Source organism: Branchiostoma lanceolatum, chromosome 18, assembly GCF_035083965.1.
Source record: "Branchiostoma lanceolatum isolate klBraLanc5 chromosome 18, klBraLanc5.hap2, whole genome shotgun sequence".
NCBI classification, from domain to species: Eukaryota; Metazoa; Chordata; class Leptocardii; order Amphioxiformes; family Branchiostomatidae; genus Branchiostoma; species Branchiostoma lanceolatum.
The window spans coordinates 6,271,337-6,296,555 of record NC_089739.1 but is presented as its reverse complement, the minus strand read 5'-3'; the positions used below and the strand labels follow the sequence as shown (position 1 = coordinate 6,296,555).

General features: G+C 40.5%; 1 protein-coding gene across 1 annotated transcript in view; it reads right to left on the bottom strand.

The window, feature by feature from the left end:
- Nucleotides 1–25,007, bottom strand: part of LOC136424666 (ATP-binding cassette sub-family C member 9-like) — a 31,387-nt gene extending 6,380 nt beyond the window's left edge. Inside the window, exons 1-26 of the mRNA XM_066413291.1 lie at nucleotides 24,895–25,007; nucleotides 23,026–23,671; nucleotides 22,214–22,405; nucleotides 21,652–21,708; nucleotides 21,100–21,297; nucleotides 20,351–20,503; nucleotides 19,642–19,797; nucleotides 18,985–19,119; nucleotides 18,195–18,239; nucleotides 17,781–17,844; nucleotides 16,200–16,253; nucleotides 15,470–15,515; nucleotides 14,822–14,977; nucleotides 13,680–13,794; nucleotides 9,154–9,267; nucleotides 8,136–8,214; nucleotides 7,653–7,758; nucleotides 7,070–7,168; nucleotides 6,510–6,594; nucleotides 6,279–6,359; nucleotides 5,682–5,819; nucleotides 4,084–4,261; nucleotides 3,746–3,978; nucleotides 2,552–2,736; nucleotides 1,548–1,617; nucleotides 573–730 (exon numbers count right to left, since the gene is read on the bottom strand). Coding sequence (XP_066269388.1) covers nucleotides 573–730; nucleotides 1,548–1,617; nucleotides 2,552–2,736; nucleotides 3,746–3,978; nucleotides 4,084–4,261; nucleotides 5,682–5,819; nucleotides 6,279–6,359; nucleotides 6,510–6,594; nucleotides 7,070–7,168; nucleotides 7,653–7,758; nucleotides 8,136–8,214; nucleotides 9,154–9,267; nucleotides 13,680–13,794; nucleotides 14,822–14,977; nucleotides 15,470–15,515; nucleotides 16,200–16,253; nucleotides 17,781–17,844; nucleotides 18,195–18,239; nucleotides 18,985–19,119; nucleotides 19,642–19,797; nucleotides 20,351–20,503; nucleotides 21,100–21,297; nucleotides 21,652–21,708; nucleotides 22,214–22,405; nucleotides 23,026–23,592 — 3,464 coding nt within the window. The 5' untranslated portion in view covers nucleotides 23,593–23,671; nucleotides 24,895–25,007. The remainder of the gene's footprint in view (nucleotides 1–572; nucleotides 731–1,547; nucleotides 1,618–2,551; nucleotides 2,737–3,745; nucleotides 3,979–4,083; nucleotides 4,262–5,681; nucleotides 5,820–6,278; nucleotides 6,360–6,509; nucleotides 6,595–7,069; nucleotides 7,169–7,652; nucleotides 7,759–8,135; nucleotides 8,215–9,153; nucleotides 9,268–13,679; nucleotides 13,795–14,821; nucleotides 14,978–15,469; nucleotides 15,516–16,199; nucleotides 16,254–17,780; nucleotides 17,845–18,194; nucleotides 18,240–18,984; nucleotides 19,120–19,641; nucleotides 19,798–20,350; nucleotides 20,504–21,099; nucleotides 21,298–21,651; nucleotides 21,709–22,213; nucleotides 22,406–23,025; nucleotides 23,672–24,894) is intronic.
- Between the last annotated feature and the right edge of the window lie 212 nt (nucleotides 25,008–25,219).

The following is a 25,219-nucleotide window of genomic DNA, read 5'->3' as shown; positions in this document are numbered from 1 at the left end:
ACCACCCTGACATTCTTTTTATAATCTAACTTTTGTCAGGCCTTGTCAGGCACATTATAATAAGCCATAGGCTGAGGTTGTTTAATTTAATTAATCAGAAAATAGAGGGTCACCTGGGGAATTCGGTAGAATACTGAATGCTTTTTGGAGCGCATTGGACTAGTGGGTACTTTATCATATACTGTAAAAAGTATTCATTTTTACTTCCTAAAATTATCATCTATTGGAAAATAACTCCCCCCTCTGGACTTTAGGGCTCCTTTAAAGTATCCCAGATGTCTTGATAAGACGCATAGGAGTAGTGCCCATCTCCATATCTGTAGCCTTTGGGCCACACATTTGTGCAAGTCAGTACAGCAGGGGGCTGGTCCGCTGGTAGTGATGTGTGTTTAACTTCCATACTCTTTTCCAAATTCTGAGTGCTAAGCAGAGAAATCAGTTTTGGCCATTTTTAAAGTCTTTGGTATGACCTGGCCGGGGATCGAACTCACGACCTACCGTATGCAAGGCGAACACTCTACCCACCAGGCCATTGCACTGGAAAGTGTGTACTTCTGTTCAACAAATCGTACCTAGAGGAGGCTCGAAAGTACTTCTGCATGAAGAAATAGAAGCCAATGATGGGGAGGGCCGGTATGAGGAACCATGGAGTGACTACAGCATTCACGACAACGGCGGCCAAACACTGCAGGGTGGTGGACACTATTGTCAGGACACTGGATTGAAGTTTCTGTGGGAAGACAAAGACCTTTAGCAACACTGACATTTAACTAGTAAATACAGAAGACTACCGTAACTATCAAGATGAAGATAATAATTGTCAGCTAAGCTCATGTTTTAAGCAGAAACTGTATATGTTGAAATTTTTGTGGTGGTTCAATGTTCACAGTTTTTGCAGTGACCTCTTCACCACAAACTTGATATAAACCCACTGTGAACTTAAAACCACTGAAAAATGCTTGTTCTGTCTTCTGTATTACGATGTTAGAGACCGTCTGAGTTAAAATGTGAACTGCTTTGGTAGTAGACCAGCAGTGTCATTTGTTTGGGTTGGGTACATTTGATTCAATTCTGTCTTGTCCTATGATACAAAATCAAATGTGTTATGCAGAAAATCATAGCCTGAGTACCAACCTCCGTAGTGACCGCTGGCTCAAAAGAATTCGCTTGCTAACCACGGAGTCTGACCCTGCGCGTATCTGTAACGGCTGTCTCATTATCACGTAATGAGGGGAATTCGAGCTGCGTTCGGTGGGCGGGGCCTCATTTGCGTAGTGCCATTTTTTGTTCCAAGGTGTCTCTATTCAGTTCTTAGAACCTACCCGTTACGAAGAACAGTGTGGCATGGGGAGGGGCTTAGACGAATGGGGCCAATCAGCGAGCTCGTTCAAAATCTAAACGAATATCTGACTAACAGCTATTATGGATACGCGCAGGGTCAGACTCCGTGGTTAGCAAGCGAATTTTTTTGAGCCAGCGGTCACTACGGAGGTTGGTACTCAGGCTAGAAAATCATGATTGTAGAGTGGATAAATTCCATAGTTTACCTGATCAATAGTCTGTGTGTCAGAGGAAAATCTGTTGAGGATCCTGCCAAGAGGAGTTGTGTCAAAAAACCTACGACGAAGAAAAAATAGAATAATTTTCATAATTCTGAAATTTATAAATTCTTCTTTCCACACAATGTTACAATAACTTATCAAAACTTCTTAAATCTTAGCAAAAACTTCTGAAATCAGTATCCCTTGAATAAATGACGAACTGCTGTAACTACTGTAACAAATAACTACAGATTCTGTATACTGTAATTCTTGTTTCTTTCACTGTAACTTTATGTTCACTGTTTTCACGGTCACCTCTGTAGCCTAAATTTATCATCACCGAAAAACCTGTTGTTATTATCTATAATGATTCCTTCACTTGCCACCACAGTGAAGTTAAAGTTCAGTGAAAATGTCCCTTTTCCTTACACCATGAACTTTTGCTACCGTGAAGATTAAGTGAATTACTGTATCTATATAGCCGGTACAAGCGCCCTTCAGTGTAACACACCAGCTTCGCAGGCAAGAAGCACTGTTCAGCAGCTTGTTATATTACACAGAATGACCTGTCACGTCTAACCTTCGCATATCTAACTGTAGGCGCTGTTTAAAGCTATCTAATAAGGATACTCCTATATATACTAGTGATTCATGGCAACTAGTTCCAATCTATGATACTAGTTTAATTATATAACAATTGAATATAATATTTCGTTCTCATCTGTGTATTGGCATTTCTGTGTACTGAAAAAAAATCCAATTAAATCATACAATGCTATTGCCAAGTGGCATTACTGTAAATGCAGAAATGCTTGCGGTGGTTTTATGTTTGTGGTTTTCGTGGTGAGCTCTTCGTCGCGAACTTAAAATCATCACAAAATATCTTAGCCCTCAGATCCTACCCCCTTGTCTACTATTGTCTTAAACGCGAACTTAAAACCACCGTGAACACTCCATTTTCTCCCTACCGCGAAATTAAAAGCACGCAAACTTAAATGCATTTACTGTACCTCATTGGAGCTCTGACGATGTTATCCAGCATGGCGTAGTGGAGGTTCTTTGCAGCACGGTAACCAACGAACAGGAACAGTAGTGCACCAATCAGCGTCGTCAGAATAACGCCACCCGACAGACTGGCGTAGCCAATCAGGTAGTATTCTACGTCTGTGACACCGGGGCGTTCCATCTCTGCAAACTGGGGTGGGAGGGGGTCAAGGAACACAAAGAAATAAATGACACTCTTTAACAATACTGTAATTCTGAAAATTTTCGCAGTGGTTTTATGCTTGATTTTCACAGTGAAGTTAAAAGCAATGTGCAAATTTTTGTTTTCATAGTAAATAAAGTCAGTATGTGACTATAGTGCTATATTGCAAACTTAAAACCACCATAAACACTCCATTTGTATCTCAGGCCATATTTATTTGGTTAATATATGGATGACATCCTCTGGGAACCCTAAAACTGATGCGAGCATGCAAATAAAGTTTTAAAAAAAGGTGCTTTCATTATGAAATCTATGTGGTCAGGAAGGCTGAACAAATTACTAACACACATGCAGAGTATGATATAACGAACTATTATAATATTCATTCTCTTTTCTTCACATCTTCCCACATTTTTTTTTGTAATATAGCTGCTCTGTATGATTTGCAGTATGGTCCAATTTTTTGTTTTTTTATAAATGGAAGAAATTTGATGCGGGTGTGGATGTCATCCATATAATCAAAATCAACATGGCCTTACCACAAAATTAAATCACCGTGAACTTAAAGCCATTCACAGTATTACATAGGCTATGACATAGGTCATTAGTCAGTCTCCAAAAAAGCAATTACTCAAACAACTTGATATGATTTTGGAAACGGTCATTGGTCAGTCTCGTCCGTTGAGCTGCCCCCCCTTCCTGCAGGTCCAAACAGGTTGCCTCAGGGAAGAGCAGTGCTACTGGTACCTCAAAAGTCTGTTGAAATCTCACCTTTTAAAAAAATAGCTGCTCCATTCTTTGTAAGAATTAATGAGAGCTGCATTAAAAATTCATATTTCCAAAAATCAAAGAACAATTTTGCCCTGAATGTCCATCTTGAAAACTTTAAGATTGGCCAGATACTAAGTTTCCATTCACTATAGTCTGATTGGCTGTCATTGCTCTTTCCCTGTATCCAAACAACGAATCAGAAGACCCATAGCATCTTCTCACTTACCATAGAATTATAACTGATCTCTAATTGGCTGCCATTATGACTGCTGGCTGCTGAGGACCAATCAGAGAGCCAGAAGTCCCTTGCAACAGCAAAGCCCCTCAAGGCCACCTGGGCCAGCATAGCCACGATAACAAATACGATCCCGCCAGCGTACGCATAGGTCAAGTACACCTTGACCTTCACCATTCCCTTTTCTCGCTCTTCCTGGGTCATCAGTGTTCCATCCTTTGTTTCTAAAAAAAAAAAAAATTGGATAATTATCTCACAGTTGAACATTTTCTGAGACTATTAGCAAAAGATTTTATATAGATTACAAAATAATATTGTATTCAACAGACCTTTTTCATCCTCATCCTTCTCGTCTTTCTTTTCGTCTTTTTTTGCATCCTCTTCCTCCTCCTCTTCTTCCTGCTCATCCCACTCTTCCTTCCATTGTTCGAACAGATGGGGACTGGCCTGAGATATTTCCTCCAGGGTTCCCTGATGGGCCACCTGGCCGTCCTTCATCACAAGGATCTGGTACGAAACAATTCATACATGTAAACAATTTCCAACCACTGCAGGAACTATTTAAGGAGGAGGACACAGATATTGAAAACCAGTGGCAACAGGCCAAGAAGGGCTGGCTAGACACATGCGAGGATGTTTTGGGCAAGAAGAAACCACAACACAAAGAGCGGATCTCCTTCAACACTCTGCAGAAGTTGGAAACAAGGAAGCAAAAGGGAGCTGCATTGAACACAAGTCGAACAAGATCAGAGAAGGCAATTAGGCACACAAAACATTTCACACACAATTTAGGATGTTGTATAAAAATCTGGTGACTAGGGCCAGAAAAATAAAATTCTGCAGAATTCTGGCTCCAGTTCCAAGGATTCTTCAGAATTCTGCAGAATTGGGCTAATGCTGTCTCTAGGTCCCAGAATTCTGGCTCCTATTCTCAGAATTCTGCAGAATTTTTCAGAATTGGGCTAAAGCTGGCTCCAGTTCCCAGAATTCTGGCTCCTATTCTCAGAATTCTGAAGAATTGGCCTGATCCCCATGGGGTCATCAATGGCTGCTACATCTTTTTAACTTCATTTTCACCTACCAGATGTGATATTGAGCCATTTGGGTTTAAGATTACTGAGATGTGGAAGGTATTCTCAAATTAAACTGAAATACCTAAGTAAAACTGGAGGCTTTAATAACCAGTTCCTTAGGATATACAGACTGTTATACTTCACTACAGGTACTACATATACTGTAATTCTTGATTTGTTAACGGTACCTTAATTTTAGTTACTTTAACGGCCACTAGTCAACCGCTATAATTTAATCATCGCAAATATCTGATCACTAGCATTTGCAACAGTGATGTTTGTTCCCACAGTTAAAATTAAATGCAGTGAACTACTTTTCCCCAAACCCCTAAAATTACCAATTGGCTCCACCCCTGAGGTATTGCCAAAATAAACAAGGTCCCCACCAGGTCTGCCTGTGGGAGCAGCTGCAGCTTAGGGAATAGTTATACTTCACTACAGGTACTACATATACTTTATTGGCTCTATCCCTGGGGCTTCGCCAAAATAAACAAGGTCCCCACCAGGTCTGCCTGTGGAAGTAGCTGCAGCTTAGGGAATAGTTATACTTCACTACAGGTACTACAAATAATTTATTGGCTGTACCCCTGAGGCTTCGCCAAAATAAACAAGGTCCCCACCAGGTCTGCCTGTGGAAGTAGCTGCAGCTTAGGGAATAGTTATACTTCACTACAGGTACTACATATACTTTATTGGCTCCACCCCCGAGGCTTGGCCAAAATAAACAAGGTCTCCACCAGGTCTGCCTGTGGGAGCAGCTGCAGCTTAGGAAATAGTTATACTTCACTACAGGTACTACATATACTTTATTGGCTCCACCCCTGAGGCTTCGCCAAAATAAACAAGGTCCCCACCAGGTCTGCCTGTGGTAGCAGCTGCAGCTTGTGAGTGACGAGGATCACAGTTCTCCCCTCCGCTGCCAGCAATCCCACAATGCCCTCCTCAAACAGCTGGGTCCCCACGTGGACATCCAGCGCTGATAGAGGGTCATCCTGAGTTTTCAAAATCAAAATTTTTCAGTAAGGCCATGTTGATTTGATTATATGGATGACATCTTCACACGCATCAATTTCCGTCCGTTTCAAAAAAAGGTTTTGACCATGCTGTAAATCATAGAAAGCAGCTTCAAAATGAGAAAACACTTAGTCTAACTTAAAGTCTTCATGTAAATTGCGAAAAAATATTTTGAAAAACGGATACTTATGTCACAGAATGCCAAAGTCAATGCCAAAGAAGATGTTTTGAAAAAACAAAAATGAAGAATCCACATTTCGGTATACCATACTCCGTGCATTAAGTTTTAAATTTGTTCATCCTTCCTGACTACGTAGATTACATACTCGTAGTTCAGGCAAAAGTTTCAACGTAACAACGCAATGCAAGACAGAAGAAAACACTTGGCTAAAAAGATCATTTTCTGACATATGACAAAAACTGGAAAAAACTCTTACCAGTATGACAATGTCAGCTGTGGAGTATAAAGCCCTGGCCACACTCACTCTCTGCTTCTGCCCACCACTGAGGTTGATGCCCTGGCATGGTAGGGAAGGAAAGTGTTGGTTTTTGTTAGGCAAACAGATCAACAGTTATCATGAAACTGGAAGATCTGCTGAAACAGCAAGAAATTAATAACTAGTAATATATGTTTTAAAAAAAGGAACAGCTACTGAAGTCAATCCCACCTTTTCTCCAATTTCTGTTTCCTCCCCTGCAGGTAAGATGTCCAGGTCAGGTTGAAGAGCACAGGCTGAGATGACAGCTGAGTATCTGCAGTAGGGAGAAACTAACGGTGATCATTTGGAACAAGTGGAAAGTAAGAGGAATATAGACTTTGTATTGTGTTTTATGAATTATGACCATGTTACATTTCATAATCTACCCTATAGGGTTTCACTCCACTCATCCATTAAGTTGAGACAGCAATAAACAATACACATTACAGATATCAAATTCATTCTCCTATAATGAAATCAATTATTACTGTTCTTACAAAGTAACTGAATAAAATTACTGAATAATGTCTTGCAGTCCCAATGGCAAAATATCTAAAAACAAAACAATTAAGCAGCTCAAATTGCTTAAGAAGCTCAATAGTGTTTTATTAGCTTTCAGTCCAAACTGATTTATCTTCAAAGCAGGTATCACTCTCACTGACTTGTGACAATTTGCTGAAATTCGGTGAGATACCTGTGTTTAAAAATTATTGATGATTATTGATCAACTGATCAATGAGTGCACTAACCTCCCCCTGTCCATCGGTGACCCAAACAGGATGTTGTCCTTCAGGGACGCATTCAGTAACCAAGGCTTCTGGGCAGCATAGGCTACTGAGTTATGAGCACTATAGACAAGCCAAAACAAAGACTAAATATTGAATATCTTAGGTGTGGGGAGGGTAACTCGTAATTAGTCGTAAAGGTGCAGAAGCCCCTGTTTTGCCCTCCCTTTCACACTGTTTGTGATAAATTCAAATAAAACAATGAAACAACAATAAATCATACACTAAGTGATTTTGGACACTATTGCAATATCTTCGCTACTCACAACCGGAACAAGACCAAAGATACTAAAATAGGAAGTGCTGCTGCAATACCAATTAAAGTTGCAAGGGGGCCCATAATCAACCTTGATCATTATTCATCTTTTCAAAACCCAAACATATCCAAAACAATACCTCTGCTCACGGACCGAGGTAAATAGAATAATACCTTTAAGTAATAAAGTGCCAATACAAGACAGTGCAAGCATGCATCATGAAAACCTACACTTGCATACACAAAGTACCATCTGCTCTAGGCTATCATGATAGAAGAATAGACAATTACCTGGCGAACCTGACCGTTCCAGTTATTGTCGTCATCTCCCCCAGTAGTGCATTCAGGAGTGACGACTTCCCACTTCCAACTGATCCGACGATGAACGTCAGTTTACCTAAAACAGACAAACACACATTCAACTTAAAATTGATTCATTAGCATCATTGCTAGCGAGCAACAGCACTGTGTTAATATAATTACTTTGCCTGATAAATGACTACCGTCTGTGTTAAGAAAAATCTTGCAGGACCAAGAGGTGCTTCAGAAAGTCTATCAGTACTATAACTGTTACTGTAGTTAAATCTTGAAATGTTACTGGTGCTTGCATTTTTGTGTATTTTTTTTCTTTTTGTGGCTGTATACATCTACACTGCAAAATTTTGTCAAGGCATATACTAGCATAACAGAAATTTATATATAATGATTACAGACTATAGATATAATTTCCTTCTTTAAAACAATCCCTGTGACCCAGAATTCTTAAACTCTGACCTTGAGGGATGCTGATGTAGAGGTCAGTCAAGATGGGTTGTTTGGACTCCAAATCCCAGGCAAACAATCCATCTTCAACCTGGAAATATGATAGGATTTTACACAAAATGTCACTGAAAATCAAGCAAAATCACACTCGTCTGGTAGGTTTATGGCTTTCATGGGTCTTTATTCTATTGATGTATTGACCACACCTTTTGGTGTGTAGGGCAGTGCCCATCTCCATGTCTATAGCCCTTGGGCCACACAATTGTGCATTAAGCATTATAGCTGGGGGTAGTCCACTATGCTTTACCACATGTACCCTGCTCTTTCTCATTATACAAAATGTATATAATATTATTGTACAACATATAATATTATTATATAACATATACAGTAACTGTATATCTAATTATAATAGTGTCAATGTAGAGTGCTAAGCAGAGAAAGCAGTATTTTGTATGCATACAAATTTTCAAAAGTCTTTATAATGGTATGACCCGGCCGGGAATTGAACCCACGACCTTCCGAATGCAAAGTGAGCACTCTACCCAACAGCTTCCCATCCATAAAAATAACAGCTTGTTTGTTTCTTTCTTTATCTATTTGCACAATAAAAAAACATAACATTTTGATTATCATAATAAAAACATGTGCTGGAGGCCTAGGAGGGAAAACCTTAAATGGCTCACTCTTCAAACTAGTTTAACATTTAATATAGCAAAAATCTAAAGAAGAAATAAGTAATCACATACAGTACATGAAAAAAAAATCATCATCATCTGGTCATGAAAGTGTCACGGAGGAAAAAAATTGATAAATTACAATAAGAATGTTCAAATAAAAATGAAAAATCAATGAATTAGAATAAGAATGGTGACAAATAATTGAGCTTTGATTAATGGAAAAAAAGGAGAATGATAAAGGCCTATCACAGGCGACTAGGATAGCTAATAAATTGACTTTTTTGGGCACTTTTAAACATCAGAATGTATATTTGTATGAGGACTGTATAATTTAGACTAAGGATACCCACCTGAATGGCAGTGTTGTCGTTAAGTTCAAAAGTCTCTGATCCCAACTGACTGGCGTTGATGACAAGAGGGCTTCTCTGGTCTTCTGATGGGAGAAACTCATTCACAAAATTCATCTGAAAAAGAGAAACAATTTTAGAAATTACTATCAAAATCATATTCACAACCATGTATCTATCAACAGGTTTCTAAGATTATGACAAACGGCCATTCACAATGAAATTATGGGTATTATTTATACTTACAATGTCATTTTTCACATAATTGTTGACCGTTAATAAGAAACAGATATTTCAATAATCCTAAAACAGAAAGTTTTATTTAGCTCCAGGCCTCTTTGACAAAAAATAAAAGAGTCCAGGATTTCATTGACACTTGGGACAAATTTTATGAGCTCCAAAAAAAATAAAATATTCTAATTTTTAGAGCAAAACCCCACAAATCTAGCCTGTGTCATCCTGTTTACATGTAGTTCCTGGCTCTACATCAGCCATTCTACTTACAAATAACAACAATCAAAGTACAATTATTGCTTATTTCATTTTATTTTGAAGAGATTTCCACACCCACACTGTTTAAATGTTTATTTTAAAAATTGTTCAGTTAGCAAAAAAATGGCCTCCTGTAAGTCGATACAGTGTACTTTGCAAAACCAGTGAGAAAGAATACCAATATTGTTTGGGTTTGAAGTCCTCTCCATATGCAACACTTTCGTGAGGATATGAGTCTGACAGGATGTGAGGTCAGGACCACAACCCATTGATTAAATTGAACTACAGTATCTGTAAAAGGGGAAATGTTCACGGTGGTTTTATGTTTGCGGTGGTGACCTCTTGACAGTGAACTTAAAACTGCAGAAATTTGTGTTCTTACAGTCTTTTGCTAGCCTACACCCTTGTTCCAACTGCAAACTTAACCCCAAACACTGCATTTTCTTCCTACCACGAAATTAAATGCCCGCGAACATTTCCCCTTATACAGTAATCTTTGGACAAGTTCATATTTATTCACAACTACCAGGAATTTTCAAACAGTCATTTCCAAGCCTACAACATCCTAAGGCTTGATCTAAGATTGCCAAATACACACTGGGATGAACCGAATAAATGAATCTTACAACCCGTAAGCTAACAAATATCGAAGCATGTACACATGGCATTGTGTCAGACCAAGATGGGGGAAAACAAGGCACAGCAGCTTTACTTGTTGCTCTTGGTCTCAAGTCTTCTGCTGTTTGAGCTGTCAACTACGCTACGTGTAAATAAAGCACGTCGGTGTCCAAAAAGCTGTCGTTCCAACAGTGGAAGGAACATTGTCTGCCGCTGTCCAGATGAGAACTGGGCGGGGTCCGCCTGCAGCTGGGTTGGACACGGAGGAACGTACAGCTTCCCCGTATGTCTTGATGCCATACCAACCGGCTTCAACAAAGCCACGAGTTCGATCTTTATCAAGCATCTGCGTTCTTCTACGATTCCAGAGCGGTCCTTCTCGAACAGCTCGGAAGTGAAGGTCCTACACATCCAAGAGTCAAACGTTTCAAACGTGCAAGCGGGGGCTTTCCGAGGCCTCCCATTGGTGCACACTCTCAGCCTTGCTGACAACCGTATCTCCAGTCTTGGTATGTTTAAATATCAAGTGATTTCAAGACTCCCTTCAAAATATTACTAAGTATTGGATGACAGTGCATGATATCAATTACATTGGCGATGAAATACAGAAAAACTGTGCCTGACTAGCTTGGATTTTCTCAAATTATTAATTATTAATAACCAAATACTATCGGCATTATATCTAAAAAAAGAAGGACTAAGTACCAAAATTGCTTTTCTTGGTGCATTCTTATGTTCAGGACATTCCACATGAAGTGCAAAATTATGCCAAATTCTTTACATGTTATGTAAATGATTTCACTCAAATTTGGAGCAATCTTCCCTGAATATCATGTTTAATAATCAAATTTCTAAAAATGTGTCAGACAATTGCCAGAAAGCGCTCATCACCTACCCTACAATTGGCTGGCTTGACCTTCTCCAGTGATGAGTTTTGGAAATTTGCTGTCATAATCATATCACCATGAATGTGACAATGTGTTGATTTTTTCTTCATCTCCAGAACCAGACACCTTCTTTGGGCTTGAGATGGTAGCAAGCTTGAACCTTCAGAAGAACGCCATTTCTGTCATATCTCAGCATGCATTCCGTGGCGTGCCTTGCCTTGCCAGGCTGCAGTTGACCCAGAACCGCCTGCGTTCCGTGCCTGTTGATGCACTCCTGCCGCCTAAAGCACTGGTCGTTGCAAGCCTGGTAAAAAACCACATCACCACGATCGACAGCCAAGTCCTGCGTCTGAGTCAAAATAAGAATCTACGTCTTATGATAACGGGCAACAAGCTGAACTGTGACGGGAATCTAACATGGTTCATCTGCAACCTACCAGACCTGGGCTATATTACTGCTCCAAACATCCTGAGGTGTGCATCACCTGCTGACCTGAGTGGAATTCTCCTTACCACCATGAGGAAGGATATCTGTCAGACCGTCACGGACGGGTCACGACAGGGGATCACGTCCATCACAACAGCTCCTCGTACCATCAACACGAGTCTGTACAACAACGCCACTCCCACAGAGATGCCGTACACAAACAACGTGCCTGGCTCTGAGTATACGACAGAGATCGACTTTATTATTCTCCTCGGCCGCCCAATCATCACTGAGGATGATGACAGTCGCCATGTCAAAACCATCATCACTGCTGCTGTTGTGCCCCTCCTCCTTGTGTTGGCATCAGTAGTTGTTGTCTACTTGTACAACCGCTGTCATGGTACAGGTTTGGCCTGTCACAACGCACCTGCTGAAACAGATGGAAGCAATAACATTGAGCCGTATGGTGTTGTCCACTCAAACGAAGCCGGACTAGGAACATCAGACAGAAACACAGCCACAGGGAAACGGCCAACCCCTGTTCAGGGCCAGACATCAGAGGAAAATGATGATATTGAGCCGTACGCTGTGTCATACATGGATGTGTCAGGGAAAGGGAAAAACGGCAAGCTTGCGCCGTACGCAACGACCTCCTTTGCTCACATCCAGCCCTCACATCTAGAGGACAATGATGACATTGAGCCGTACGCTGTATCATACATGGATGTGTCAGGGAAAGGGAAAAACGGCAAGCTTGCGCCGTACGCAACGACTTCCTTTGCTCACATCCAGCCCTCACATCTAGAGGACAATGATGACATTGAGCCGTACGCTGTGTCATACATGGATGTGTCCCGGAAAGCAAAAAATGGCAAGCTTGCGCCGTACGCAACAACTACCATCAATGAAGACCCAGGGCCACAGTTTCAGCCATATTCCGTGACCTACAATGAAGACCCAGGGCCACAGCTTCAGCCATATATGCAGTGACCCACGATGAAGACCCAGGGCCACAGCTTCAGCCATATGCAGTGACCCACGATGAAGACCCAGGGCCACAGCTTCAGCCATTTGCAGTAACCCACAATGAAGACCCAGGGCCACAGCTTCAGCCATGTGCTGAAACCTGCATTGACAAGTTAGGACAGTACAACACAGCTCATGGACAGCCTGAGAGTTAGGACAGCACATCAGAACAGTTGAAGGACACTGGACCTTCTCACAAGCAGATGGACTCTGACAGACTGGCACTCTGATCAGGTATGGGACTTCATTAGAGACTTTGCTAAATTCCACATTCGTGATTCCAGCCAGTTCTTGGGTGTAAAATTGAATTTCCAACTTTTCATTATCATCACAAACTCTAGAATCAGACACCTAAATAGTACTTTCATGATAATTTAAACAATACAGATTCTGAAACACTTGATTTTTCTAAATGATTATGTCAACCTTTTGATGTTATTATCATAAAACTTGATTATTGTAACTGTTTTAGGCCTTTAGACTTGTAATAATGTTGTGTAGAGAAGTGTTTGAGGCTTTGAATAGCCAAGACTTGTTTGGTTGCTTGCTTTTTGCTCGTATGGTGTTGTACACTTGGTGGCTACTGTCAGGATCATCAGGCATGATGACCCAGTAGAAATAGTGACATGTAAAAATGCCAAGAACAGGTGGAAAGTCTAACTTCACTGAAAAACTGTACCTGATCCATTAAAGGTACAAATTGGTACTAACAGAAGTATCTTACCGATCTAAACATAAAAACAAAGTTGCTTTTTTTCGGTCATTTTTCTACCTTGATCTACCATATACATGTTGTATGCATAAATGTACCTTAATACACTGCACAAGGATATCCAGAATGTATGAATGCAACTTTGTTGTGTCGTGAAAACGTCTTGAAATATGCAAACTTTCACATTTTCAAATTCAGAGTATTTGCAGTTTTGGCCCCAAAATGCTAGATGTACATACCCTCAACATGCCATGTGTGATGTAATTAACATGCCAACAAGACGTGATGGGTATATTAATGTATCATTTACGATATCATAATAAATTCTGTTGGCCAGATCACTACATTAGTGGGATTCATTTCTTACCTCACTACTGGTACGCAGTGATTCTCCCCTTAGTTCCTGATCAGTACCATCCACTTCAGGAGCAACAAAGAACTTTCCCAGCCTCCTGTTGCTAACTACAGCATTCACTGTGACCCTGTATAATTGCATAATTTGCATAACTGTTAAAAAACAATGCCATAATAGTTATACAGCACAATCCTCTTATTTGCATATTACTCATTTGTCAGTGTATTTTATGCAATTTTATTTTGTACATGGAGCCTGTTCCCTTACTGGTTTGGTCTGATTCTTTTACCCATAAAGTCATAGATACCAAATTAACAAGATAAGTTGTCTTTTTGTAAAAAGAATTACCTTAAAGTTAGTGACAATCTACAAAGTTTTTCAATCGAGTAAATAGTTGGCAAGGTGGTCTTGTGGTTTAGGTTTGTTCACTTGGGCCACACCATTTTAATTTCATGGTTTACTGAATTTAAAAAAAAAATGCTAGATTGGAAAATCAACAGGAAAACATAATCTCAGAGGAAAGTTTGTACTTTGGTGCACACAATTTCAGGGAGTGAACAGGGTCAGGTGCAAGTCTTCACCCCAGCCTTCTGTTTTCATGATTTTTTTTGTTGCTAAAATTTAAAAAAAATCTGTTAACCAAGAAATTGAAATGGCGTGGCCTTACTAATAGAATCTAAAGGTTAGAAGTAGTGGGTTCACCTAAAATGGCAGCAACCTTAAATTAAATTGTGTTTTTAGATTAGTTTCCTGCAGGGAAATGTCAGTTTCACCTGGCCAGTTCTCTGGTACATGGTCCAGACTGACTTTCTACAAAATGGCATCTTTCAAATCCTGCCCAGTGTTACAATGAACACCTCAGATTCATGCCCTGCCTTAACGAAATGCTCGGTGAAAGGAGTTTCATGGGGATGTAAGTGGTCTTCTTTCATACAAATTCTATCCAGTTGTAGTGTTTAAATTGTCTTTATACAGTGTGTATATGATTGTTTACCTGGATGTCTAACCTTTATAGAAATATAGTGAATTTTAAAATATTCATGTGTGGTTTCATGTAATAAACTTCGCAGTTTTTGCAGTGACCAATCCCTGTAAATTCATACGTTCTGGCAAAGGAATATTTGTGTGACAGGAGTTTAAAGGAGGTTACTTACCTCGTCACCATTGGAAGTACCATCAGTGGCACTTCCAGGATGTTAAACAGGGCAAGGGAGGAGAAGGCCTTCCCAGCAGTCAACGGTTCATTGGTGATCAGTGTGTACAGGCCGAAGGTCTGCAAACAAACATGGTGAATAATAAAATTGAAACATGGCAATTAGTCATAGCAGACTTTACGGGCTAGGTTATGCAGAGACATCCCCTTGCATTTGCACATGCACACACGTAAAGCAAACCAAAAACACTGACAGTGCACACACACACACACACAAACATTACTGTATACAGACACAAACATGCACAGATATACACTCACACACAAAGAAATAAAAAATTCTTTGCATGTATATATTTTGACATGATACTGTAAATGCATTTGAGTTCGTGAAGTTTTTATTTCACGGTAGGGAGAAAATAGAGACAGTGTTCGCGGTGGTTTTATGTTTGTGTTTGAAACAATAGTAGCGCTACAGTCATATGTGGGCAAAAAGTTTTGCGGTGGTTTTAAGTTTGGCTGAAGAGTTCACTATGAAAACTGCGCACATAAAACCACAGCGAACATTTCTGCATTTACAGTACTAGGTGGGCGGGGCTATATGGGATCGCTCTATTCTGAGACTCCAGTATTGTAAATGTATAGAGGCCTTACCAGCAGTGTTGTAAGTATTGGTGTTCCTCTGGTGATGAACACTGCAAGTGTAAAACACAAAAAGCAATATTTGAAGTCAAAACTGTGTCCTAACAGCATAATATTAGAATAACAAGAAGTTTATACTGGCACTACATGTCCCAAAGAATTTAGGATGTCCTAAATGATTATGTAATTTGTTCAAATCTGGTAGGCTGATAATTTGGTGACTTTTATGGGGGGGGGGGGGGTACTGAAAGTAACGAACATCATGCAATGCCAACTTTATGTGAAAGCCAGAATCCATTTCACAATTCTTTTTCACATTATATTGTGTCCCTGGCCCTTGTCCATGTTTCAAAAAATCAAACCAAATCAAAAAATGGTTTTATTATGTGGACGATTTAATACTCAGGGAAAACAGAAGCGTCACCATCACCCGCGCAAACAGTCATACCTTCAGGATCAAGTGGATTCACTTGAAGTATGGTCCAACACTACGCAACTGACACTAAACCATAAGAAATGTATGGTGATGACTGTATGTGTTATGAAGAGCCCACCTCCCCCTCCACCCATAACTCTCGGGGGCAAACCCCTTCTGGCAGTGATGTATGTTGGGAAAGTGTGATATTACAGTCAAAACTATAACATCACATTTTCAACTGGAGGTGGTTTGCTGGCAAGGTATGACTGTAGTTTAAAACATATTTAGAAAAAACGATAAGAATTTGTACAACACTTACAGACACAGACACCATACAGGAATCCCTTCAGGAGCACTTTGAGCTCCTTTCTCCCGGTCCCCCGAAAGTGCGAAATGGAACGAAATGGAACGAAATGGAACGAAATGGAACGAAATGGAACGAAATGGAACGAAATGGAACGAAATGGAACGAAATGGAACGAAATGGAACGAAATGTAACGAAATGGAACGAAATGGAACGAACTAAAACATATGTAACATTATGAAATGAAATACCAGTAGATAGCGAAATATAAGGAACGTTGTAACATTCAGAGTAGACCGGAACAGGAAGTAAAATACATAATATAACGTGTTTTATTTCTTGAATCTGTTTGATAATAGTAAATACAACGTTTTAACGCGTTTGTGTGGCTAGATTCTTCCCTGAAAATGGGGGCGCCGCGTGCAAAGAGCTCGGCCGCTCTTCCTTGATTTTACCAACTATCTGCAAATGAACTGCTGGAAATAGCAGGGAAAACAAGCTATCAGAACTGAGTATCGAAGTTAGGACTAGATTATACAGAAGTTGGTGGTAACATTGCATCTCATAATTCACCAAGAGGGCATGAGGCAAGCGTAATTTCATTATTCATACAGCGTGTTTGCGTGTTGTGTGAACCGTGAAATACATTTCCTGCTCGTTCACACCCTCCCTTTGTTTTGCCGTGAACAAGGAAGCAGAAATGTCTCCAGAGGTAGTTACCAGTCCACGTCCGTGATTGAATGGAGTGTGAAGTGTCACATTGGTGACGCAGAGCAGAGCTGCATTTGCATATCATTAACGGAGGGGTCCATTCTCCGACAGCCGACCAGCCGAACAATTGGGTGTATATAAAATCGTTGTTGCGCATATATGCATATGCTACGTACTAGTTATGGACTAAAACCGTATGTAAATAAAACTGAGAAGTCGGAGTTTGATTCAACCTGTCGGTAGCACGCCCACGTGCACAGTTACGGTGCGCTGGCAACAGTGGCGGTTCATTTGCATGCGGGGCTCCATTTGCAACACGCAAACACGCTGTATAAATAATGAAATTACGCTTGCCTCATGCCCTCTTGGTGAATTATGAGATGCAATGTTACCACCAACTTCTGTATAATCTAGTCCTTACTTCGATATTTGTTTGCTTGTTTTCCCTGCTATTCTTTGCAGTTCCTTTGCAGATTTTTGGTAAAATCAAGGAAGAGCGGCCGAGCTCTTTGCACGCGGCGCCCCCATTTTCAGGGAAGAATCTAGCCACACAAACGCGGTAAAACGTTGTATTTACTATTATCAAACAGATTCAAGAAATAAAACACGTTATATTATGTATTTGTTTCCTGTTCCCGTCTACTGTGAATGTTACAACGTTCCTTTTATTTCGCTATCTACTGGTATTTCATTTCATAATGTTACATATGTTTTAGTTAGTTCCATTTCGTTCCATTTCGTTCCATTTCGTTCCATTTCGTTCCATTTCGTTCCATTTCGTTCCATTTCGTTCCATTTCGTTCCATTTCGTTCCATTTCGTTCCATTTCGTTCCATTTCGTTCCATTTCGTTCCATTTCGCACTTTCGGGGGACCCCTTTCTCCTGGCTCCTTTGATCATATCGGAGAAAATATCTTCCCATGCGTACAGTTTGATCAGCTTCATAGCCTGCAGAACACAAGTTTTCATATCATCAGATTGAATTCTTGACTTTCAGTATTACATAAAGCACCAGATCTGTACTGAATACAATGTGAAAAAACAGGGAATAATGAAAGATAGAATCTTATGTAAATGAGAGTCAACAATAAGCCACCGAAAAGTTAATGTTACAGACATCTTTTAAGTTTAATGGAAGGTTACCGAAAAGCAAAAAGATCATATTGTTGAACATTTGATAAAATTTGTTTGTAAAGGAAAAAATAATAATTTAAAAACTGCAATTTGAAAGATAACGTGATTGTACAAGATTATCTGAAGAATACATGGTGTATCATGGGATTTGACCTATAACCTACCTGTAGCATCTCGTTGGACTTCTTAATTCTCTGGTCTGTTTGTTCCTGTTTGATGTAAAAAGAAGCTTTTTTAAAAATCATATTCGATGTAAAGCAAAAGTCATATAATTTTTCTATCTAATAATAGTAAACAAAAGTACAACAATGCTGGTAATTGAAGTAATTTTTTTTACATCTATCTAATTACTAACTGTAACATCAGTTTCTGCAAAATTACATATTGAATAATTACACTTAATGTAGCAAGCAACTATCAGTTGTAAATTTAGAATGAATTACTGAGTTAGTATAGAGTTAGGGCCCATTCACACTTGTGCGGAAATTCAAGTTCTTTTTTTGGTGTTTAGGTTAAGTTACATGTAGTTTGTGGCCAAAGAAGTCATTTTTTTGTTTGATAACCAGCAGGATGCACAGTGTTGGGTCAAGGTAGAAAACAACTTCTTCCCTGCAAAGTTTACCTAAACCAAAAGTATGTCAATACGGAACTGATAAGCACAATATATGCACAAGTGTGAACAGGCCCTTAGTAAGCTCTCTCAATTCAAGGGTTCATGAAAAATTTCCAAATAGTATTGATCTTGTACTACATGCTTGTAGACTGTACTTAGTAGTGAATGTCCCACCAATAAAAGAAATGGAAGAATGAAAGAATGGGCACCCAATCTACATTGGGCAAGAAATACATTTGAACATTGCCAATTGGATAGTAAATAAAGTGGTCAAAGACTCCAGCAATACAGCTACGTACATGTAGTAGTTAAGTGCTTAGAAGTAGTGAATGTGGACCCACCAGAGTCTCTTTCTGCAGGTGGCCCATCTTCATAGCCAGGTACCACTGGACTGGAGCCAGCAGGATCATCAGCCCCGCCCCGGCCAGGGCCGCCTCCCCTAGCGACAGGTACAACATCACCATGGCAACCACCAGCTGGGATAAACAAAAACATTAATAATTGCAACTGTTGTAACACTGAATTGTCAACAATTTGGACAAAATTCAGAACAATCTACAAAAGAATCAGTTACTTTTCAGGTGTGGCTATCTTCATCTGGCTTTTATGTCATACATGTATGTAGGTAGTAAATTTAACCTTTCATCCATGAAAATGAGTACCTAGCTTTGGTTAGGGATGATCTTGGATGAGACATAAGCCAGAGGTCTAATGTTTGAGCAGAGCCACATTTTGAGTACAACAAAGAACCCACCACACTTATGATAATATTATGTAATATTGTTACAGTAATATCATGATTAATAATAATAAGGGGTCCATCCTGGTGTGAGTGGATCAAACCTTACAGCCTGGTCTTACACACCTTGTACATGTAGGTGTACCTACATTTGGCAATATGTTTCCCCAGGTGAAATGAAAATAAACAAAGAAACAAACAAATGACCGTTTATCGGTTATGCATAAAACATACAAATATCATAAGTTGCCTTACGTACCGTGATTGGTGCGGACCACAGATAGAAGATGTAGAAGAAGAAGTCCATGATGTTCCCAGCGTCAATGGATAGGTGGTTGATGACTTCGCCCGTCGTCATGGTACCTCCGGTAAGGGCGGCCGAGGACAGGCGCAACGTCTTCTCATACACCATGGCCTGGGGGAAACAAACAAACAAAACTGTAAACAATAAAACAAAGCTTCAAGTAATAATGGTAAATGAAGCAAATTTAGCACCATGAATAGCATATGAATAGAATGATACCTTTTCTGACATGACCAGTGGAAGATTAGCTCTTCAGTAAACTTACACTAATTTTTCAAGCTTACAGATCCAGACCCCTGCCCCACATTATATTATTCATAGAGACCAGTTTTTAAGTTCTTTTGATACACTGATCTCATAGCCCCACCGAACTCAAACGTAGAAATTTGAAACTAAATAAAAAAATGCAAATACTGCACAGGCATGCAGCCACTCTCTCATTGGTCGAACCACTAATTGCTCTGCTATCATTGCTTGAACTGCTAATTGTGATGGACAGTCAGGATTGAGCATGTACCCTAGCCTCTACTAAATAGAGTGAATAGTATGTTAAGGGAGTCGGCTATGGAGAGGGGGTCCAATCTACCATCCTGCAAGTGAAAACCGGGGCAAATATTCTCCCAATAGCCGGCGTAGTTAGTCTGGTAGAGACTAATATACCCACCTGTAAGCCAGTTTTTGCATTGATGCCCTCCCTCATCACGATGTAGTACGCCATGTGTAGACAGCAAGCCTTTGTTACCAGGGCAACCAGCAGCACAACCGTCAGGACAAAGCCGTTCCTAGCGAAGGTATCAAAGGTCACCAAGCTCACCTCCTAAGATTAATAAGAGTATAATTATGTAAAACGAGAAATTGTGAAGTTCTTGAATTATAATCATATCAAACTACTTTTATTTAATTTTGTACATGCTCCTTTTGGGCCACCAACTGTCAATTTCCAGTACCTCATCTCCTCTGGTAAGAAATATGAATTAATTCAACACAGTGTTTTCCAAATCACCCAAGGTATACGTACCAGCCTGACCTGCAAAAGGGCCGGTAGCGAGGGTGATGCAGAACAAACTGTACTGTATTTCATCTATGTCCTATCCACCCGAGAAAAAATATTTCAATGCGAAATGCGCCAGGAATTGACAAAATGTAGTGTTTCTTTCCAACAGTTAAAGTTACATCAGTGCAGAACTGTCAAGAAAATGTGTTGATTTTTACCAGAAAATGAAAGTTGAAGTGAGTGACTGAAAGACAATACATTTGTATTCGAAAGCGTACATTGTGTATATGTACATTACATTTCTATATGCACCTAAGGAATAATTTTGAAACAAGTTTCAACTGTAATTTCCAACACAAAAATTGGACTTGCCCAAATTTTTGACTGTACAGCACCAGTCTTTGTCAAGGAATGATTACCTGAGGAATGGTTGTATTGCTCAGCGGTTGGTGGGACAGTTCCACGTATTGCACGATGCGGTCGATACAGATGGGTCCGACAAACGCAAGCAACGAGCCGACGAACTGGAACAGGCAGCCGAGGAAGAACCTCCACCCGTACACCGTCACGAAAGACGCCCACAGACTCCTGGCAGGATGGGCACTGGTCCATTTGGTCTGAGATGGAAAGAAGGAAAAATATTTTGTCAACAGCTAAGGGATGAAGTAGTTAAAAAAAGTTAACATAACATGTATCCATTGATTACTCCATGGCACTCTACAGTGAACATATCTAGGTGCTACAACTACAAAAACGCATACAGACCAAAATCTATCCCTCCCCGTGAATGAGTAGCCTCTTCCATTGACCCTATGACCTGGAATGTCAGTCATATTTTTTTTGGATCACCTACAATTGTCCTTGAAAACTACATGTACATGTAATGATATATTGTTACCCACAGTTTTCCAAACATTTCCAAATCCTAAATATAATCAATAATTATGTAAGATCATGATCAAGACAATTACCATGTGTTTGTAAAATGCCTGTCCCAGTAGCTTATGGTTCACTGCAGCATGATGCTCCTGGAAAACAAAGGAAATACATGTAAAGTTAAAGCTAAACTTACTGACAAACAGCTGAATTTTTATCAACATTGCTAGAGGGCCCAAAGCTACCCGATGACAAGGGCTACTGTAATTCTTGTTTCTTTCACTGTAAGTAACTTTATGTTCACTGTTTTCACGGTCACCTCTGTATCGTGAACTTATCATCACCGTGGAAAAACCTGCGTGCATTGTTATTATTTATGATTCCTTCACACATCCCTTCTGTAAATCACTTGCCGCCACTGTGAAGTTAAAGTTCAGTCACAATCTCCATTTTCCTTACACCATGAAACTTTGTTACTGCGAAGTTAAAGTGCTGGTACTGAAAAAAAAATGTTTTAGTATCAACAGTTTCATGGAGAAAACAACAAGTAAAGTCAATGAAATGATAATAACATGAAACCCAGTACTGAATATGGCACAAAACTGGATATCATTAAGTGGATGATACCATTACACAAAAAGGGGGGTTCAGACTAACCTTGGGCAACTTTCCAAGGTCGCTCATCTCTAAAGGTCGCTTGTACCCGAGGCTGAGGAAACCGTTCAGCCACCAGTAGGTTACCATGGATACGGGATTGACGAACGGCTGGTAGAAGGTCATCTCTCTGTCCTGAAGGTCAGATGGTGGGAGGGAGGGGGGCACTGCACAACACGATCCACAGCAGTACCTCTGTGGAAAAGTAAGAACAAGTTTTAAAAGCTTGCATCTTTTCCTTAAAGTTTGGCTAATACTACAGTTATGTAATACCCTTGCCAAACTGTTGTCTAATGTAGCATTAATGCCGCACTACGCGCTCCTTAGGGGAGCACATTGGGCATTAATGCTGGATTCCCTCTGCTCCCTTTTGAACAGAGCATTAATGCCAGCATACACCCCTGTCCATTAATCATCATTTATCACCCAGTCTTCATAGCAGGGCTTGAAATTCATTTTTAGCAACAAACTTAGATATCTTATTACAAAGTTTAAACCTTAATTATAATAACTGCCTCTCTTCAGAGCTCGAATCTGAAATTGCATATCCAACTAACTGCAAAACCTCAAACAATTGATGTAACCAAGGTTTTACTTGAAAGAATTCAGAAAGAATTTTTGGTGTAAAATTGAGCACGTTTAACTTAAAGTGGAAGGGCTAGCAACCCCTTCCTGTAGAAATATACCGCTGCTACTGAAACAGGAAACTTACTGCCCTTTGTACCAGTAGGCACTACAAGGGTCTGAACGAATGAACGAATGAACAAACAAACAAACATACGTTGCCAAGTAAATTACTTAAGTCCAAGACGTACCTTTGTTAGCAGCAGGTAGAGTTCTATCCCCAGCAGTAGCACATACGCAGCAGCCACAACAATGGTGACGTAGAACCTAACATACAAGTCTCCCGCGAACCCAGCATGCACCATTCTCCAGACCTTCCACCCCTGCAGCCCGCCGATCCCCGTCCAGTACACGAGCAGCGACAGCAGCGGAATACGACAGTTCCCGGTCTCCCACGCGTTGTACAGACCAATGGATAGAAACGTCGCAACCAATCCGAGGATAGACGGCACGTACAAGTACGGCCATGGACATTCCGAGTCGCTTGCTGATATCGCTCCCGCGCCGATGGCACACATGTAACACAGTAGCAGCAGTAAAGAGAGCAGCCAGCGAAGCGTATGACCCGAGTAATGCGACCACGGTGCGACGTCGGTCGACTTTTCCCGACAGCAGTACGTCATGCCCGTAACCATAGCAACCAGGGCGACGTACGCATGTGGCACACAGCTCAACATCTCGGGAAGACATGTTGGGTGGTCTGGGCTGTTCTTTGATGTAAAGTTGCAAATAAGACTCTGCAAGAGATGGTCATCCATGATTGGTTGATCAGGCTATGACGTCATCGGGAAGAGTCTTCTGATTGGCTGAGATGGGTGATGCTCTTTTTGAGGTACCCTAGAAGAAAGAAGAGACTGTTGTCATTTACACATGGTTATCTAATTTTGAGGAAGACATTACTGTACTTGTAGAACTGGGGATTTATTGTACAGTCAAACCTGGTCGGGCATTCACCTAGTGCAAGCAACCATTAGGAAGGAAGGAAGGAAGAATAGAAGGACTCTACAAACATAAGCTTTCCTACTAAGAGAAGGAAGGAAGGAAGGAAGGAAGGAAGGTAGGAAGGAAGGAAGGAAGGAAGGAAGGAAGGAAGGAAGGAAGGAAGGAAGGAAGGAAGGAAGGAAGGAAGGAAGGAAGGAAGGAAGGAAGGAAGGAAGGAAGGAAGAAGAGAAGCAGGTAAGAAACTACCATGCCCACTACTAGCACCAAACTAGGCACAGCCTCATTACTCGAATGGGTACCTACTGGCTGAACTTCAAGGTGAATATTCAAGGTGAATATTAGTTTTTTCAGTCTCTTGAGTGTTTGCTGAGGACAGGTTTGACTGTATCTTATTATCATTCACAGTGGCATTATTGATTCAGAAGCAAATTGCTGCAACTGATTTAGATGAATACCATATTGTCTTCAATTTGACTGTAAACAAGAATTTCTTGATTGCTTCACAGCTTAATCAAGGTAAAAGTACAAAGAATAGGAATTACATACAATCCACACAGAAGGATAGAAATGGGTGACCCATATTCTCTATCAAATTTTATATAAGCAATCATGGATGGCAGACTTCACCCCTTATGATAATTTCCTGTAACGCGCGCATTGTGCATTGTGGGGGTGAAGTCATAAAATAAAAGTAATGCATCGATACAATTTTCATAAGGTCCCAATTAACTACGTATAAGTTTAAAGTCAATTTAAACAGGTAAAAACAAACTTGTGGGGAGGGGGCACCGCTGAGTATGCTTCACATGCAAACACCACTTGTCAAACTTCTAGGCATATATATAGATCGTCTGCATTAACTTCACAAACAGTCAACCTTTTTTCTTAGGTGCCAATTACGTAAGTAAAGTTATCTAACATTTAAATGGCGGGTAAAACAAACTTGTGGGGAGGGGGGCACACGCAAACACCACTTGTCAAACTTCTAGGAATATATATTGATCGTCTACATACACTTCACAAACAGCCCAACTTTACAAAGATCATTCATTATCTTGGGTTGCCGTACAACAAAGTTAGAGGCAGAAAGTTGCAAACGCCATGTGTGACGGTGTTACCTAGCTTCCTGGTTTCGCCATGTCATGCAGCGCCGACTGGCGGCTAGTGGCAGCAGTGCAGATTATCCAATCGTCAAGCAGATGTTGGGGGTGGAAGATTGTGACGTTTTCTGAGTGGCTACCCTAGCTCCGCTGCGCTACCCAAGCGAGGAGCGGAGCTTGGGTAGCGTACGGAAGCTAAAAAGGCTGGCACTCAGGCTATGGCTACCGGGCTTCCCTGTCGGTCACTCGGGGTGGGTCGCTGTCAGAGGAGCCCGGCAGCAAGAAAACGTTTCGATCTTCCACCATAAGGCCACCTTATCTTATCTAACATGTTGACAGCCAC